The following is a 20,628-nucleotide window of genomic DNA, read 5'->3' on the forward strand; positions in this document are numbered from 1 at the left end:
TATATGTGTGTGTGTATGTATGTGCGCCTGTGTGTGTGTGTGTGTGTGGAACAACTGCAATTACTGATGTTATTGGTGCATCATTAGAGGCGAGAGAGAGAGAGAGAGACGAGAGAGGAGAGAGAGAGAGAGAGAGAGAGAGAGAGAGGCCAATTAGCTAGCGAGATACACCACCTGTTGATCATTGCTGGACGACTATACAAATATAATAATCAATATTCATAACATTCAGATGATTATATTTACAAACAACAACGGTGCAAGCTGGTACGAGCTATGATTCTTGGGATTTCTTATTTGTGAGAGCAAAAAAATGCATACGAGATATAGGAAGTTAAAAAAAAAACAAATCGGTGATATATCAATAAACAGAAATTATTAATTCATATATAATTGCCCAACTAGTGAAGAATACTTGCAGAATGAACTGGTGCATGGAACTTCATCACAGATGCTGGCATATAGCCTACAATGGCGTAAAGTATGTATATATGAAACGTCATTTTACTTCGCAAACAAATGAAGCCCTTCTTCATTTATGACTGTGGGACTGAATTGAATAAAATACCTCTTATGGCCTTTTCATTTATATTTTTATTAAAAACTAAGTACAATTATATGCCTGAGAATTGATAATATACTAATGTTGTTGTTAACTTTTTGATAGCATGAAATGCGTCCTGTTGACAGGTCTAAAACTCATTTAAAATTCCCGGGCCAACGGCTTTGTTTTGATGATCGCCTCGCCATCTATGGGTTAGTTTGGAAAACGCTCAAAGCCGCCGTTGGCACAAGTTTCAGTGCGATTTAGCGTCTCGTGGTGGGACGCGTCCCACCGGCGTTTAATGAAGGCATGTGTACTCGGCTACCAAAGCCCTTAAACTCTGCTATTATGCGGGAAGTCGACGTTTTCCCGAATTTCGTCCCATCCTGCGAACTTCGCCATCGATGGGATGTCGTATCATCCTTTTTAATTCCCATGACAGGACGAATAAGCAGACTGTTGTTGAGTTTTCAAAGTCTGCGATGTACTTCGGCGAGTTAGCGTTCGATCTCTGACATCAATATTAGGTTCTCCCGCCCAAAATCAGGAAATGCTTACGATACCCATTGACAGTCATTACCCTTTAACGATAAGCTTACTACAAGCATCGTCCGTCATTGCAAACGGCTTTCGGCGCCCATGGCGTTCTTTAAGCCACACGAATGAACGGAACCTCGTCATCTTACGATGACGCGATGGCGTGTCGGTGTCTGCTAAAGGTGTTTCTGGTCTCTGACGTTTCGTATAGGAAAAAAATGACTTCCATTACCATAACTTTAAACGTTAAAAGAAGAATAAATGGCCGCGAGGGAATAAATACCATCATCTACGCTGGGGAAATGCGCCGTCTTTAAGGCATGTTCTTTAAATGCGAGAATTTGACGGAAGACTTGACGGTGAAATCGAAAGAGGCGCCCAAACTGATGGGCTGACCCCCGTAGATGTACGTGCATATTAATGAGCTTATTATTCATCTATCTATCGTCTTAAGATTCTGAAAATGAACTATCGCTGTTAGAGTAAAGTTAAGACTAAGATCAACCGTTACGTTTATGAAACGAGGAGAACCCGTTAAAAGGTGACGTAACTTTTCTTAATGCAACTGTTGCCATGGTCACTAATTATCATAAGCGACACTTGATGAATTCCGGCAAGAAAAACATTTAAACTTTTTTAAGAAGTTTCATTTATCTCGTACGTTGTAGCTTTGATGCTTGAAGAGTATAATTATGATCGACAGTTCCTATTTTCTTATTATTTTTCAGTCTTGTTAATGCAGATATTACATAACTGCTTACCAAAAGTCTTGGGATAAAACGTCAGCGATAATCTTAGCATTCTATGCCTATTGTGATGTATGATGGAGAGAAGAAAATAGTAATAGTTTGCAAAATCAACATATAGGCCTAAAACAGATATATGTGTCTGATCACGAGATCATTTTGTACTTTTGCGTATCCTGTGTACAGTCAATCTTAGGCGTAGTATATGAATATTATACCTCATCCATAACTTTATTTCAATTCGTGAATGAATTTACAGCTTAATAGCAAATATTAAAAATGTAACTTCAATCAGAGGCATTTTAAACTTGGTAAACCGGGGGGATTAGGTCTAAAAGTGTGGTGGATTTCGAGAATGTCTGGTTGGCTTCGTAAAATAACACAAGGCTTTAAAATACATTTATTTTTACACAAATATATTCTATAGACAAAATATGCATCGTTCCATTACTGCTTGAGAGGTTTATAATACTTGGGTCCCTTTTCAAAAAAGTTATCAGCATGCCAGTATCTTTAAAATGACAATAGCTTACCTATTCTTTGCCAATACTTTAAACATCTTTATATACGAAAATACACCTATATATATATTATATATCTATATATATATATATATATAGATATATATATATATATATATGTAGGTCATAGGTTTTTCACTTTGGTGAACTCCACAACATATAAAACTATTACCTTACTTAACTATATAAGTTTGGTAGACATCATCATCCAATTTCTACAAATGCTGCGTTGGCCTTCTGGAGAGTTTCTTACCTTGGTAGTGCTGCCTCTTGACCTCGGTGCTTGGGAAGGCTGAAATGTCAACAAATAAATCAATAAATAAACAAATAAATCAATAAATAATTGAATAGAAAGCCTTTAAGGATCTTTCTCAAAATCAAATCGATTCTTACTATATAGGTTACTGTATCTCTGACAGCCATCATCTCCCTAATCTAGACCCATGCAATGTTACCCAGACACTTTTCTTGAAGTCTTCTTAATCTAGATCCATGCAATGTTACCCAGATACATTTTCCTGAAATCTCCTTAACCTAGACCCATATAATGCTACCCAGACACATTTTCCTGAATTCTCCTTAATCTAGACCCATGCAATGTTACCCAGACACATTTTTTCTCCCAATCTAGACCTATGCAATGTTACCAGATAAATTTTCCCGAAGTTTCCTTAATCTAGACCCATGCGATGTTACCCAGATACATTTTTCTGAGGTCTCCTTAATCTAAACCAATGCAATGTTACCCAGATACATATGTCTGAAGTCTCTAACTAGACCAAAACACTATTTACCTAGACACTTTCTGAAAGTCTCCTTCATTCCTTAATCTAGGCCCACAGTCTCCCTAATCTACACCAATTGCCAATAATGTTACCCAGATACATTTTCCTGATGTCTCCCAAATCTAGACCCATGTAATATCACCCAGATACATTTTCCTGAAGTCTCCCAAATCTAGACCAATATAATATCACCCAGATACATTTTCCTGAAGTCTCCCAAATCTAGACCAATATAATATCACCCAGATACATTTTCCTGATGTCTCCCAAATCTAGACCAATATAATATCACCCAGATACATTTTCCTGAAGTCTCCCAAATCTAGACCAATATAATATCACCCAGATACATTTTCCTGAAATGCCAAGGAAACAAGACAGAGATCGAAAGTAACTTCACCTGGGGTTATCAGTGTTAACCCGGGCGCCGTCGGCGTTTTGACCGACGGAGGAGGAACATGCATAGCCTCCGAACTCTTCGACCTCCTGGGTCCTCGGTCTGGAGAGCCGCTTCGACCCGAGTCCTGCGAATGGAGGGAAGCCACAGAGGACCTGCGGCTTCGCGATTTCCACGAGAGGCCTCCCGGGGAGATGCTCCTGGCCTTGCTGCTGGCGCTGCTTCGCGAGGAGTCCAGGGTTCCTAAGCTCGATCTGGAAGGAGGAACCATGGGAATTTGGCAGTGTTAGATAATGCTCGTAAAAGGAATTCCCAGTAACCTATGATAATATATTATAAGTATATCTAACGCCACTTTATTCGCAAATGAAGGAAGATAGGTAAAGATTACAGCAACATGCTTAGGCCTATAGTTTTTCAATTGTTAATAATAACATAAAACACAGTAGATTATACAAATATCTAATGTAATTTCGTTCACAAATGAAGGAAGACATATTATTTTAAAGCAAAGATTGCAGCAACATGCATAGGCCTATAATTTTTCGATCGTTAGTGATGAGATACCATTAAATACGAGACGACACGTATAGCTTTGTCAATATAATGTTATATTTTCTTTTGCACCTTGCTCTTAATGAAAGTTGGGTGTATCATTATTGTTCTGAACATGAAACCTATTCATATAGAACAAGTCCCAAGGGCCATTAACTTTAAATTCAACCTTACAAAGAATACGGTGTTCATTCGATAGAAGTCTTACAGAAGGTAATAAGAAATATAGAAAGGAGAGATCAGTTATCAGAAAAGAAAAAATAAACGAAGAAATTGATAAATAGATAGAAACGATTATTGAAATACAAGTTCCACCTGCACGACATTCTCTAAGAAACTGTTCCACAGTCAAGCGATGTGAGGAATGAAGGACCTCTGGAAATGAGAAGTTACAAAATGGAGGAATATGAAGTTAAATGAAAGTCTGGAAGTGAGAAGTTACAAAATGAAGGAATACGAACTTATTCTGATAAAAAAGTGACTGGAACCTTATTTTACCTCGAACCGAAGGAGGCCTTTTTGGTCAGCTTAATGACATCGGGTGGAGGAACATTCACTTGCTGGCAGTAGATGATGAGGGCGTCCGTGGCTTCTTGGTAGGAGGACACTGCCTCCCCCAGCAGGGAGTTCACCATGCGCAGGCGCTCCTGCGCTAGTCGTAACTCTACGTCATTCTGTGTGTTAAAAGATTGGTTTTAAATAAATATTCTCCTGCGATCCAAAGCTTGCATGATACGTTGCGGATTCAAAGCTTAGCACTGTAGGTTAAAGAATAGGTCTAATTTTTGGTTTTTGGCAGCATTGTATGTTAAAGAATAGGTCTAATTTTTGGTAGCTTTGTGGGTTAAAGAATAGATCTAATTTTTGGTAGTATTGTAGGTTAAGCAAATGAAAGATAGGAATGGTACGGTCGTAAAAAAGGAAGAAGACATCCTGAAAAGATGGAAAGAGTATTTCGAACAACTGCTAAATGAAGAAAATGAAAGACTTGTAAGAGAGGATGGACAAGTAAACATGGGAATGGTAATGGGGATATCTAGGGATGAAGTGATACGAGCTTTAAAAAGAATGAGAAATGGGAAGGCAACAGGACCTGACTTAATCCCAGTCGAAGTTTGGAAAGCCTTAGGAGAGGAAGGGGTAGACATCTTGTATGATCTGATGGTAAAAATATTCGAACAGGAAAAGATACCAGAAGAATGGCGGGAAAGCATATTGATACCTATATTAAAGGTAAAGGTGATGTCCAGGAATGCAGTAATTATAGAGGTATAAAACTAATGCCTCACACGTTGAAGATTTTGGAAAGAATCATAGATAGCAGGCTGAGAGAGGAAGTTAGAATAGGGAAGGAACAGTTAGGATTTATGAAGGGAAGCGGCACAACGGATGGAATATTTTGCATAAGGCAGCTAATGGAGAAATTCAGAGAAAAACAACGAGACCTGCATCTGGTATTCATAGACCTTTGAAAAGGCCTATGACAGAGTGCCAAGGCAAGAAATATGGAGATGTTTGAGGGAGAAGATGGTGCCGGAAAAGTATGTCAGAATTATTCAGGAGATGTACAGGAATGTGTATACTAGAGTGAGAAGTAGTGTTGATGAGACGGATGGATTTGAGATAGGAGTTGGATTACACCAGGGGTCAGCACTTAGCCCATTCATCTTCAACATCGTGATGGATGTAATGACCAGGGATGTTAGAGAAGCAGTGCCATGGTGCATATTATACGCGGATGACATTGTGTTGTGTTCAGAGGGGAAGGAGGAGTTGGAGGGGAGGTTGGAGAGGTGGAGAGCAGCAATTGAGGAGAGAGGAATGAGAATAAGCAGATCAAAAACCGAATATATGTGTTCTAGTATTACTGAGGACGGTGGAAGTAGCATAAGATTGGGTGGGGAAGAAATAAAGAAAGTACAGAAGTTCAAGTACTTAGGGTCCGTATTGGAGGATAGTGGAAGCATGGACCAAGAGGTGAGACACCGAATTCAGGCAGGATGGAATAATTGGAGGTTTGCATCAGGGGTACTCTGTGACAAGAAGGTCCCTCTGAAATTGAAAGGAAAGTTCCATAGGACGGTGGTCAGACCAGCAATGTTATATGGAACAGAAACGGCAAGTATGAGGAAAGCAGAGGAGAAGAAAATGGATGTAGCAGAAATGAGAATGTTGAGATGGATGTCGGGAGTAACAAGGGAAGATAGGATTAGAAATGAGTATATAAGAGGATCAACAAAGGTAGCTGAAATATCGAAGAAAATACAGGAAGGAAGGCTTCGATGGTATGGACACCTGTTACGAAGGGAGGAACGTCATGTTGGAAGACATACGATGGAAATGGAAGTGCAGGGTAGAAGGAAGAAGGGAAGACCAAGAAAGAGATGGCGTGATTGTGTAAGGGAAGATATGGAATTGAAAGGTATAAATGAGAACGAGGCACAGGACAGAAATCGATGGAGACGACTCATTCGTAATGGCGACCCCATATAAAAATGGGTTTAAGCTAGGAAGAAGAAGTAGGTTAAAGACTAGTTCTAATTTTTTGTAGCATTGTAGGTTAAAGACTAGGTCTAATTTTTGGTACTATTGTGGGTTAAAGAGTCTAATTTTTTGTAGCATTGTAGGTTAAAGACTATATCTAACTTTTGGTAGCATTGTAGGTTAAAGAATAGGTCTAATTTTTGGTAGTATTGTAGGTTAAAGAATAGGTCTAATTTTTGGTAGCATTGTGGGTTAAAGACTAGGTCTAATTTTTTTTAGCATTGTAGTTAACCGAATAGGTCTAATTTTTGGTAGCATCGTAGGTTAAATACTGGGACTATGGTAGCATTGTAGGTTAAAGAATAAGTCTAATATTTGGTAGCATTGTAGGTTAAAGACTAAGTCTAACTTTTGGTAGCATCGTAAGTTAAAGACTTTAGGGCGATGGCCAAGCGCTGTGACCTACGAGGTCATTCAGTGTTGAAAGGAAAATCGAGAGTAAGACGTTTTTAAAAGGCGTAACAGGAGGAAAACCTCGCAGTTGCACGGAGGTATGGTAAAAAAGAATGAAAGAGGTTGCAGCTATAGGGGCCGAAGGGACACTGCAAATAACCTTTATGGTAATACCTACAGTACACCTATTACTAGGCCCCCTACTGGGGAACACTTCTGTTTGTAACTAAAAGCACTTTTTAGTTTAGATCTGTCTAGGACTCTAGACCTACACTAAAGTATGGAAGGACATCTAGACTCAAGTTACGTTCCAATAATGTCTCTTGGAATGCAGTATGGAGGGACATTTAGACTCAAGTTACGTTCCAGTAATGTTTTTCGGAATGCAGTACGGAAGGACATTTAGACTCAAGCTACGTTCCAGTAATGTTTCTTGGTATGCAGTATGGAAGGACACTTAGACTCAAGCTACGTTCCAGTAATGTTTCTTGGAAAGAGGAGGCTAGAAAACAGCTGTATTCGATTACCCCAAAGCTCAAGATACCAGACAACACAGATAAATATATTTGACCCCCAAAAACTCGCTAATTAGTTAGACTTACCTGCTGTAAGCCTCTGAATCTTGTCCTCCTTTGCAGTGTTGTCACAGCCTGCGCAGCATGGCGCGCCTTCGTGAGCTGACACTCTGTTTCACGCTGTACGGCTGTCATGTGGATGTTCTTCTCCCTCAGGAGCTCCTCCACGGCGTGGACTTGGAGCTCTACTTCGTGGAGCTTGTTCTGTGAGCTCTGGATTGTGAAAAGTGGGATTTATTTTCGTTCAGTTTTCAAGGTTTTTGGCTATTTTCTGTCTTTATTTTATTGGGTTTTCTCTGGTATATATTTCTTTTACTGTTTATTTTTATTTCTCTATTTCTGGGCAGCTCTCCTACTGCTTTTCCAACTATGGTAGATCTTGGCTTTGCAATAATAATAAGATGGATGCCGGGTATCAACTCAAGAAAAGAGGCAACAGAATCAACCATCTGATGTTCATGGACGACATCAAGCTGTATGGTAAAAGCATCAAGGAAATAGATACCCTAATCAAGACTGTTAGGATTGTATCTGGGGACATCAGGATGGAGTTTGGAATAGAAAAATGCGCCTCAGTCAACATACAAAAAGGCAAAGTAACGAGAACTGAAGGGATAAAGCTACCAGATGGGAGCAGCATCAAACACATAGATGAGACAGGATACAAATACCTGGGAATAATGGAAGGAGGGGATATAAAACACCAAGAGATGAAGGACACGATCAGGAAAGAATATATGCAGAGACTCAAGGCGATACTCAAGTCAAAACTCAACGCCGGAAATATGATAAAAGCCATAAACACATGGGCAGTACCAGTAATCAGATACAGTGCAGGAATAGTGGAATGGACGAAGGCAGAACTCCGCAGCATAGATCAGAAAACCAGGAAACATATGACAATACACAAAGCACTACACCCAAGAGCAAATACGGACAGACTATACATAATACGAAAGGAAGGAGGGAGAGGACTACTAAGTATAGAGGACTGCGTCAACACCGAGAACAGAGCACTGGGGCAATATCTGAAAACCAGTGAAGACGAGTGGCTAAAGAGTGCATGGGAAGAAGGACTAATAAAAGTAGACGAAGACCCAGAAATATACAGAGACAGGAGAATGACAGACAGAACAGAGGACTGGCACAACAAACCAATGCACGGACAATACATGAGACAGACTAAAGAACTAGCCAGCGATGACACATGGCAATGGCTACAGAGGGGAGAGCTAAAGAAGGAAAATGAAGGAATGATAACAGCGGCACAAGATCAGGCCCTAAGAACCAGATATGTTCAAAGAACGATAGACTTAAATAACATCTCTCCCATATAGAAAGTGCAATACGAAAAATGAAACCATAAACCACATAGCAAGCGAATGCCCGGCACTTGCACAGAACCAGTACAAAGAGAGGCATGATTCAGTGGCAAAAGCCCTCCACTGGAGCCTGTGCAAGAAACATCAGCTACCTTGCAGTAATAAGTGGTACGAGCACCAACCTGAGGGAGTGATAGAAAACGATCAGGCAAAGATCCTCTGGGACTATGGTATCAGGACGGATAGGGTGATACGTGCAAACAGACCAGACGTGACGTTGATTGACAAAATCAAGAAGAAAGTATCACTCATTGATGTCGCAATACCATGGGACACCAGAGTTGAGAGAAAGAGAGGGAAAAAATGGATAAGTATCAAGATCTGAAAATAGAATAAGAAGGATATGGGATATGCCAGTGGAAATCGTACCCATAATCATAGGAGCACTAGGCACGATCCCAAGATCCCTGAAAAGGAATCTAGAAAAATTAGAGGCTGAAGTAGCTCGGGCCTCATGCAAAAGAGTGTGATCTAGAAACGGCACACATAGTAAGAAAAGTAATGGACTCCTAAGGAGGCGGGATGCAACCGGAACCCCACACTATAAATACCACCCAGTCGAATTGGAGGACTGTGATAGAGCAAAAAAAAAAAAAAAAAAAAAAAAAATAAAAAATAATAATAATAATGAAACAAACAAAAACTTCTTTCAGTTTCTTCTGAAGGTTGAAAAAGAAACCCACAAAATTACTGTGTATAACGTGTTTACTTATAAGTATTTACATTTTATTTTATTTTACTCAACACTCGAGTACTTTTAGGCCCTATCTGTGGCCACTTTTCAAGAGAGGTGTTTACTTATAAATACTTATAAGTAAACACGTTATACACAGTAATTTTGTGGGTTTCTTTTTCAAAAATAATAACTCACCTGCATCTCCCGTCTTGCCTGATCGTGCATAGAATTCCACAGGGCCATTTCTTCTTCCAGAGAAGCCAGATTCTCTTCCAGGAGGACTCTGTCTTTTTCCTCTTCGCCTGTGGGGGAAAAAAAGGACCATTTGTAGCTTTGGTCACCACTTATTGAATTGATTATAGAATTTAGGCCAAAGGCCAAGCACTGGGACCTATGATGAGAGTAAAAGGATCGAAAGGCGTAACAGGAGGAAAACCTCAAAGCAGTTGCACTATGAATCAGTAGTCAGGAGAGGGTTGAGGAAAGTAAGATGGAAGAAAGAGAACAAGAAAGGAGGTACAGTAAAAGGAACGAAAGGGGTTGCAGCTAGGGGCCGAAGGGACGCTGCAAAGTGCCTTAAGTAATGCCTACATCCCAACGGGGCAGTTATCACTTATTGAGGATTTAACAAACACAGCAGGTAGAAAATCTTTAGAACTTGAGTGCAGAATATCTGTAGTTTCTGTGATCACTGACTAAGGATTTAAACAGAGCAGAAGAAGGAAGTCTAGTCTTCAGAACTTACTGTAATGGAGAATCTGGTGTATCTGGGAGCGATATTGCTGTCCTTCCACGTTCAGGAGACTCACCATCTGCTGCAAGGCTTCCACTTCTTCCTCGGCCCTCCTCACTTCCAGGTCTAACATGTCTCCAGTCTCTTGGAGGCCTGCCCGCTCGCTGGCTACCTGTATAGTACGAAGAGACCCAACCGAATGGAGGTAAGCAGTTTCACACACTCTCTCTCTCTCTCTCTCTCTCTCTCTCTCTCTCTCTCTCTCTCTCTCTCTCTCTCTCTCTCTCCATATTATTCTTTTCCCTTTGTTACAAGTAAAAGGACCCACCCTCAGTAATATCGACATAGTCCAAGACTGATTATCTTCCCTTAGTTGCTAAGAAAAAGGACTCACCCTCAGTAGAATATAAATGGAGGTACAGTAAAAGGAATGAAAGGTTGAGTTGAATATAAAATTTAGGCCAGAGGCCAAGCACTGGGACCTATGAGGTCATTCAGCGCTGAAATGGAAATTGACAGTAAAGGGTTTGAAAGGTGTAACAGGAGGAAAACCTCAAAGCAGTTGGACTATCAATCAAGTGTTAGGAGAGGGTGGAAAGTAAGATGAAGAAAGGGTATATGAAAGGAGGTACAGTAAAAGGAATGAAAGAGGTCGCAGCTAGGGGCCAATAGACCGCTGCAAAGACACTTAAGTAATGCCTACAGTGCACTGCGTGAGGTGCACTGATGGAGACTTACCTTTAAGAAAACCTGGGTAGTTGACACTTCGTCTTCTCCTTCGGGATTGTCTAGGCTGGATTGTACTTTCTTGTACCTGAGGGAATAAATAAAAAGATGTATAACGTGAACCAATATGTATAATCAACCTATTTTGTGATTTGTGTACCTTAGTAGTGTTCTTTCAAGTGTGTGTGCAATATTATTATTATTATTTGGTCCTCAAATTCGACTGGGTGGCAGTACTTGTATAGTGTAGGGTTCCGGGTTGCATCCTGCCTCCTTAGGAGTCCAACATCACTTTTCTTACTATGTGCGCTGTTTCTAGGAGCACACTCTACTGCGTGAGTCCTGGAGCTACCCCAGCCTCTAGTTTTCCCAGATTCGTTTTCAGGGATCTTGGGATCGTGCCTATAGTGTTCCTATGATTATTATGGGTACAGTTTCCACTGGTATATCCCATATCTTTCTTAAATCTATTATTATTATATTATTATTATTATTATTATTGTTATTATTATTATTATTATTATTATTATTATTATTATTATTATTATTATTATTATTATTATTATTATTATTATTATTATTTTATTATTATTATTATTATTCAGAAGATGAAGTAATAGAAGTTAAAGGGAGATACAGAAAGAAGTTATCTCACTTATTAAAAAAGCATAATTAAATTAAATTTATAAACAGATAAAAATAGATTTAAAAGCAAGGAAAATAGCATGCGTTCTTTCAGAGACAAAGGTCGCTGTGGTTACAAAATAGAGATAGGTTCTCAAACATTACACAAATGAAATTGTATCGTCAGTGACAAAGCATCATTGCTGTAGAAAGCTTTTAACCAAAATATATTCCTAAGATATTTAAAATTCATCTTATAAGACATGAAAGCGATTTGTGAGTCGGGTCTAGAAGTTCATTACTAAATTAAAATTTGTTTCCATTTTTTAGTCTATGGCTTCCATTTTCATTAGTATTAATATTATTATAATTATTATTATTATGTATTCAGAATGGACCCTATTCAATGGTCCCTTGTGGTCTTGTTCCATATGAATAGGGTTCATCTTCTGGAGGAATAATAATAATAAAATAATAATAATAATAATAATAATAATAATAAGAATAATAATAATAATTCCTGAAGCCGAACCAAGTAAGAGACTCTGGGAAAACATATGGAGCAATCCGGTATCACAACAAACATGCAACATGGCTCCAGGAAGTCAAGGAAGAAGAAACAGGGAGAATAAAACAAAGATTCACAGACATCACGACAGACACAGTCAGACACCAACTAAAGAAAATGCCAAACTGGAAAGCCCCAGGTCCCGATGAAGTCCATGGATACTGGCTCAAAAACTTCAAGGCCCTACACCCACGAATAGCAGAACAACTCCAGCATTGTATCTCAAATCACCAAGCACCCAAATGGATGACCACAGGAAGAACATCCTTAGTACAAAAAGACAAGAGTAAGGGAAATATAGCCAGTAACTACAGGCCTATCACCTGCCTACCAATAATGTGGAAGTTACTAACAGGTATCATCAGTGAAAGGCTATACAACTACCTAGAGGACACAAACCATCCCCCACCCCCACCAACAGAAAGGCTGCAGAAGGAAGTGTAGGGGCACAAAAGACCAGCTCCTGATAGACAAAATGGTAATGAAGAACAGTAGGAGAAGGAAAACCAACCTAAGCATGGCATGGATAGACTATAAGAAAGCCTTCGACATGATACCACACACATGGCTAATAGAATGCCTGAAAATATATGGGGCAGAGGAAAATACCATCAGCTTCCTCAAAAATACAATGCGCAACTGGAATACAATACTTACAAGCTCTGGAATAAGACTAGCAGAGGTTAATATCAGGAGAGGGATCTTCCAGGGCGACTCACTGTCCCCACTACTCTTCGTAGTAGCCATGATTCCCATGACAAATGTACTAAAGAAGATGGATGCCGGGTACCAACTCAAGAAAAGAGGCAACAGAATCAACCATCTGATGTTCATGGACGACATCAAGCTGTATGGTAAGAGCATCAAGGAAATAGATACCCTAATCCAGACTGTAAGGATTGTATCTGGGGACATCAGGATGGAGTTTGGAATAGAAAAATGCGCCTTAGTCAACATACAAAAAGGCAAAGTAACGAGAACTGAAGGGATAAAGCTACCAGATGGGAGCAACATCAAACACATAGATGAGACAGGATACAAATACCTGGGAATAATGGAAGGAGGAGATATAAAACACCAAGAGATGAAGGACACGATCAGGAAAGAATATATGCAGAGACTCAAGGCGATACTCAAGTCAAAACTCAACGTCGGAAATATGATAAAAGCCATAAACACATGGGCAGTGCCAGTAATCAGATACAGCGCAGGAATAGTGGAATGGACGAAGGCAGAACTCCGCAGCATAGATCAGAAAACCAGGAAACATATGACAATACACAAAGCACTACACCCAAGAGCAAATACGGACAGACTATACATAACACGAAAGGAAGGAGGGAGAGGACTACTCAATATAGAGGACTGCGTCAACATCGAAAACAGAGCACTGGGGCAATATCTGAAAACCAGTGAAGACGAGTGGCTAAAGAGTGCATGGGAAGAAGGACTAATAAAAGCAGACGAAGACCCAGAAATATACAGAGACAGGAGAAAGACAGAAAGAACAGAGGACTGGCACAACAAACCAATGCACGGACAATACATGAGACAGACTAAAGAACTAGCCAGCGATGATAATTGGCAATGGCTACAGAGGGGAGAGCTAAAGAAGGAAACTGAAGGAATGATAACAGCGGCACAAGATCAGGCCCTAAGAACCAGATATGTTCAAAGTACGATAGACGGAAATAACATCTCTCCCATATGTAGGAAGTGCAATACGAAAAGTGAAACCATAAACCACATAGCAAGTGAATGCCCGGCACTTGCACAGAACCAGTACAAAAAGAGGCATGATTCAGTAGCAAAAGCCCTCCACTGGAGCCTGTGCAAGAAACATCAGCTACCTTGCAGTAATAAGTGGTACGAGCACCAACCTGAAGGAGTGATAGAAAACGATCACGCAAAGATCCTCTGGACTATGGTATCAGAACGGATAGGGTGATACGTGCAAACAGACCAGACGTGACGTTGATTGACAAGGTCAAGAAGAAAGTATCACTCATTGATGTCGCAATACCATGGGACACCAGAGTTGAAGAGAAAGAGAGGGAAAATTGGATAAGTATCAAGATCTGAAAATAGAAATAAGAAGGATATGGGATATGCCAGTGGAAATCGTACCCATAATCATAGGAGCACTAGGCACGATCCCAAGATTCCTGAAAAGGAATCTAGAAAAACTAGAGGCTGAAGTAGCTCCGGGCCTCATGCAGAAGAGTGTGATCCTAGAAACGGCACACATAGTAAGAAGATTGATGGACTCCTAAGGAGGCAGGATGCAACCCGGAACCCCACACTATAAATACCACCCAGTCGAATTGGAGGACTGTGATAGAGCAAAAAAAAAAAAAAAAAAAAAAAAAAAATAAAAATAATAATAATAATAATAATAATAATAATAATAATGATAATAATAATAAACTATGAGTCTCCTATTCGAAAATCATAAATAAACTATTAACCACTCAAACTTTATTTCATCTGTTTCCATTTGCCCACTTAACCTAGACGATTCTGCTTTCACATCCTACACCAGATCACTCACTTGTCCTTGATCTGCTGAACTCTCGTGTTGACTTCGTGCAACTGCAAGTACAGCGTGTGCATTTCGGCGTTGAGGCTCCTCATGGCCACTTCTATGACGCCGATGCGTCCTTTCACTCCGCTGATTTGTTCCGAGACGAGCTGCCGATGGAAATTCAAATGCTAAAACTATATATACGTTTGAAAGCAGGGCCATTGTTATATGGTGTTCCAATGCAGAAAGTACACTGTAATACTCCAATGCAGAAAGGACACTGTAATACTCCAATGCAGAAAGTACACTGTAATACAACTACACACAACAGTAAGAATACAACCAGTCGACCCATTCGCAACGACTGACCTTCTCCATATCCGATTTGTCCTGCGACATCCGCCCCACCGTGTCAGTCAGGCTCTGAAGGTGGGCCAAGCGTCGTTGAAGGTGAAGCTGTGTTAAGCTGACGTCTACCATCAGCTCTTCTCGTTTCTCAGTCAGCTTGATCGATTCCCTACAAAAAAAATTAATACGAAGGTCAGGGGGAAATAAGGCCAAACAAGGTCAGAAGAGTTCAGGAGGAAATATGGCCAAATAAGGTCAGGAGGAAATAAGGTCAAATAAGGTCAGAAAGGTCAAACAAGATCAGAAAAGGTCAGGAGGAAATAAGGTCAAATAAGGTAAGGAGGAAATAAGGTCAAATAAGGTAAGGAGGAAATAAGGTCAGAAGGAAATAAGGTCAAACATCAGAAAAGGTCAGGAGGAAACAAGGTCAAATATGGTCAGAAAAGGTCAGGAAGAAATAAGGTAAAATAAGATCAGAAAAGATCAGTAGGAAATAAGCTCAGAAAAGGTCAGGAGGAAATAAGGTCAAATAAGGTCAGTTAGGAGAGAGTAAGAAGGATGCTGCGCATGCGTACAAATATTTACCTCTGCGCACTGTCGCTGCTCATTTTAATGGTCGCTATCTCGCTCTCGGTTTTGGTCACCTCTCTCTCTAAGGTGGAGACGTTCGTCTGTTCGCGCGTTCTCGAGTTCTGGAAAGAACATGAATATAAAACTCTCTCTCTCTCTCTCTCTCTCTCTCTCTCTCTCTCTCTCTCTCTCTCTCTCTCTCTCTCATTTTCCCATTTTCTATATCAAGACTCACCTTCAGAAATATCAGCTGTTTCGACAGGAGTTTGATTGTCGTGGAGGTCTCCTGGAGTCTCAGTTGCAGGAATTCCAGCATCTTCTGCTGCTCAACGTCGACGGCGTTGTTGTTGCCGTCGTGCGTGAGGTCGTGGAGCCTACGTCTGAGCTGCTGAAGGTGGCCCTCCTGCGGAAGAAAAATGGATCAACAAGTTACACAGACGTGAATCTAATGCGGAGTAGGCCTAGCCTCAGAACTCGATGGTATTTACTGGGGAGAATGGGTGTACCCTCAGAACTCTATGCTGTTTACAGGGCAGAATAAGCCTACTCTCAGAATTCGATGGTACTTATTGGGCAGAACAGGCCTACTTTCAAAGCTCGATGACACGTACAGGGCAGAATAGGCCTCCTCACAGAAGTCGATGGCTCCTACAGGGCAGAAAATGCCTGTTTTTAGACCTCAATGGCTCTTACCTGATCATGGATGACCTCCCTCTGCTTGAAGGCTCTGATGTCCAGTTCCTTCATGTGGTTCAAGTCCCGGTTCTTCGCGGCGACCAGGGCGGTGATCTCGCCCTTCAGAAGGGCCTCTTGCTCCTTCCACCTGCCGACGGCCTGCAGGTGGTGCTGCTCTGCTTCCATGACCCTCTCCTTCTGCTTGATCAGGCCTTTGACCAGGGCTTCACCATCCTGTTGGGGTGAAAGCCTGTCATTTCCTACTGGAAAGGTTACTTTAGCTAAAAACTTATATGCGCATCACAAGGTTTTCATGAAAAATCTAAGAGTTTGCCAGTTAAGATGACACAGACCATTAATTACTTTTAAATGACTGGTCTTAAGATATCTAAGCTGTCAATCCAAGCACTGAGGCACTTGCTACCATTCAAACTCTCAAGACAGTGAAAAGAGGGAGTTGGGGGTGGTTACACTGCAAGATAAAATGACTCATAAGAAAGTGATGTACAAGGACATAAAGGTGGAACTGGGAGGAAAGTCCACAGGAGCACTTATAATAATAATTAGAGGCAGGAAAGCAAGACTGAAAGGAAACGGAAAGGAAGGTAAAGTAAAAGGGTAAAAAGCGGTGCAGCTAAGGGCCGAAGGAATGCTGCAAACACCCTTTGATAGTGCCTGCAATGTACCACATAAGGTGCACTGGTACTATCCCCCTACTGTCAAGAAGACTGATAAAATTTCTTTCAGCCACACAAAAACCGCCTGATAACAATGCCTACTCGTCAACCCGACCTTTAGCATGACCTGAAGTGAGTTGATGTTGTCCTCCACTGAGCAGACCAATTCTGTGTTCAGAGTCAGCTTGTGCTCGGCCCTACTGCACTGCTGTTCCATACTGGCCACCAGAGCTTCCTTCTCATCCCTGTAGGAACGCTTCTCCAAGAGCTGGTTCTGCTGGTTTTCTATGTCCTTGTTCAGCTTGGTGAAGGCGTTCTGCAAGGCCCACAGCTGCAGGAGAGGGGGGAGATATGATTCAGTCATTAGGTTTGAATTGTTCAACCCTGAGAGCAGATGAGATCTTGACTAAGAGATGTGAAGGTTTTGTGTGAAAACTTGTCAATGGTGATGTGGAAATCTGTGACTTGAAACTTGAAATGTTAACACTTATGTTAATGTTTCAGTTTCTGATATTTTGATTGACTGGAGAACAACATTCAGTTGCAAGAAGATTAACTAACTTATATTCATAGATATGCATGTAGTATACGTACATATTTCAGTAGAGAGATTTGCGTAACAAGAAATTTTATAACTCTATATCTAAAACAAGGAAATTGTAAAGATTCATGAGAAAAATTGTTTTAAAAAAACGAGTGGTAAAGAACACTAAACACTAGGCCTACCTGGGACTGTATCTGCTCCTTCGTTTCGACGACAGCCTTATATTGCGTATTGAGCCAGACTTCCTCTTCTTCAACCTTCTGCAAGGCAGTCAGGACTTCCAAACGCGAGGTGTCGATCTGTTTGAAGATTTCGCTCTCTTGTTCCACCTCTTTGACGAGCATCCCGATCTTCTGCTGAGTCGCCAGAGAATCCTGCAGGGCAAGACACTGAGATTCTAGATTCCTGCTTGACAGTGTTTGTTGACATGCTCGGCCCTTTGGCAGTAAACTAGTATATAGGCCTATTTGATATTAGTTCTTGGAACTAATACTATTAGTTCTTGAAACCAATACTTGACAGGGTTGAAATACTGTGCCTTGATACAGTATGATGTCCCAGTGTTTGAGCAGCATTGGGGAAAATACTTAAGTGAAAACTAGCAGATTCACTGTAGTTAACAATGTCAGAAGCCATTATATAAAATGGTGAGACAAAAAATTAAGGATTAAAAAGAAATATTAAGAAATAAGTGCATTTCAAGAAAAATAATATTGGAATGTAAGAGCATGCAAATAATGTACACCCTGTATTTCTAAGTGCAAGGTTTAACAGTAGTAACTAGAACCTTCATATTTGCACCAGACAGAACTAATTTGAGCCATTCGACTGTTAAAAGAAATTTAAATAGAATAGAATAGAATTTAGGACAAAGGCCAAGCGCTGGGACCTATGAGGCCATTCAGTGCTGAAAGGGGAAATTGAGAATAAAATGTTTGAAAGGTGTAACTGGAGGAAAACCTTAAAGCAGTTGTTAGGAGATGGATGAGGAAAGTCAAGTATATCTTAGTTTTATGTGGCTAGGAACGGGACCTACAGCTTATTGTGGGATCCGAACCACATTATATCGAGAAATGAATTTCTATCACCAGAAATAAATTCCTCAGGTTCCGCGTTGGCCGAGAAGAGATTCGAACTTCGGACCATCGGATTGGTAGCCGAGCGCGAAATCCATTCGTCCAACGAGGAACTAGATGGATGAGGAAAGTAAAATGGAAGAAAGAGAATATGAACGGTGGTACAGTCAAAGAAACGAAAGGGGTTGCAGCTAGGGGCAAAAGGGACGCTGCAAAAAAAAAAAAAATAAATAAATAAATAAAAAATTAAAAACGTAACTTTACCTCAATAAACTGCGTCTGACTCTTAGCTGCCTGGTAGATGTGGTCGAGCGTTGCTTCCCACTGTGCCAGCAAGTGGTCCCTCTGGGACGCTGCTTGCAAGAAAGCAGTGCCCAACTGCTCAAGCACCGTTCGAGCTGCACTGGCCTCGCTCTGCCTCTGGCCTAATTCGGCTTCGGCCGCCGCGACTTTCCCGCTGGTGCGTTCCAGCTCGACGCTGAGTTCCTGAGAAAAGGTTCAGAAAATATATTGGATGTCTTACTAAGCAACTTAAAGGTTGATCATTGACTTCGTCAAATATTCCAGCTGCAAAACGTCACACGAAAAGCATCAACAACAACACCTTGATCTTCGAAGCGTCCTCGGCTGAATACTGCAGGAGGAGCAGATTGTCGTTGTCAGCCTCGGCCAAGTGGTCGAGCAACTCCTTCAGCAGGCTAGAGTCGCCCACGAGCGTCTTCTGCATGTCCTCGAACTCCCTCTGCCGTTGCGTCAGGCGCGACTGCAGGAGTTCGGAGGTTTCTTGGAGGTTGGCGAGCTCGCTGTGCTTGAGGCGGCACTGACGAAGGATCCCCTCGCTCTCGCTCGAAGCAGCCCTTTCGCTCTTGCCCTCGGAGTCGATGTCCTTGCGTAGCGCCGTCACTAGACTCTGGGGGGGGGGGGGGGGCATTGTCAGATCATTAGGGGTCAGTTGCTATACATTAATAATAATGAGAACGTAAACAAGACATCCACAATTATCACAGATATAGAATTTACACCAATGCCATTAAAAGTAATCGTACATACAAGGAATTATGGGTCTATCATGTGAAATATATGTAAAAAATAAACTAGTATCATAATAGCATTCAAGACTTCAACTTCTTCAAAACACACGCGCGCACACCAGCATAGAAAAACACACTCACACACTCGTACACACACACACGCGCGCGCGTGGTACACGCACACACAACTTTTCTTAACATGAAGACGAGAGGAATATTGCTAAAACGAATTAGAATGGACGAGCTGATGAAGTTCTGATTTCACTTTTATGAGGTTCATATTTCATAGTTTCTGCATAATTGTTGGAAAATAAAAGAAGAAGAAGAAGAGGGGCAACTGAAATGTAAATATAGCCAAAATAGAAGGCATCAATGATGAAAAATTCTGCGACAGTGATGAAGCTTAACCACCCAGTCAGTGGGATGAATAAAAATATAAGTTTTGACATATTTTATAATTACATCAAAATGCAAACTACCAAAACTAAAGAAAATTACTTACGGAAACAACTCACATCGCAGCTGAAACTCAACTCTTTTGTCATTTAATACGCTACAGAAAATAAAAAATCCTCGTGACATACCTGTAAATTATCCAGCATCTGGGACATATCATCGACGTAATGCGTATTCCTCTTGTGGATGACATACTCGCTGTTATGGACCTCCTGCATTGTCGCGACTTCTTGACGTAATTGTTCGACGTCTTCAGCCAAACCCCGATTGACCTCATCCAGCAATAGGAGACCCATCCCTGGGTTGGCCAGCGCCTTATCAAGCGCAGCCTCCATCTTGTCCCTTGCAGTTGTACCTGTTGATGAGTTGGTTAGGACTAATTGATACATAAATTACGATCTATAGAATAGTAAGAATTCCC

General features: G+C 40.9%; 1 protein-coding gene across 1 annotated transcript; it reads right to left on the reverse strand.

Annotated features, from left to right (window-relative positions):
• Positions 1-2,485: 2,485 nt before the first annotated feature.
• LOC135225821 (coiled-coil domain-containing protein 39-like) lies at positions 2,486-20,558 on the reverse strand. Its single transcript, XM_064265603.1, has 17 exons — positions 20,336-20,558; positions 19,325-19,630; positions 18,985-19,206; positions 17,827-18,018; positions 17,216-17,431; positions 16,442-16,657; positions 15,984-16,151; positions 15,764-15,870; positions 15,200-15,347; positions 14,858-14,997; positions 11,127-11,202; positions 10,401-10,560; positions 9,851-9,957; positions 7,625-7,810; positions 4,584-4,759; positions 3,534-3,784; positions 2,486-2,640 (listed from the first exon to the last, which is right to left on the reverse strand). The coding sequence occupies exons 1-17, from the start codon at positions 20,540-20,542 to the stop codon at positions 2,564-2,566; spliced, it is 2,955 nt and encodes a 984-aa protein (XP_064121673.1). The 5' UTR covers positions 20,543-20,558; the 3' UTR covers positions 2,486-2,563.
• Positions 20,559-20,628: the final 70 nt, after the last annotated feature.

The sequence above is a fragment of the Macrobrachium nipponense genome, chromosome 11 (genome assembly GCF_015104395.2).
Source record: "Macrobrachium nipponense isolate FS-2020 chromosome 11, ASM1510439v2, whole genome shotgun sequence".
Lineage (NCBI taxonomy): Eukaryota > Metazoa > Arthropoda > Malacostraca > Decapoda > Palaemonidae > Macrobrachium > Macrobrachium nipponense.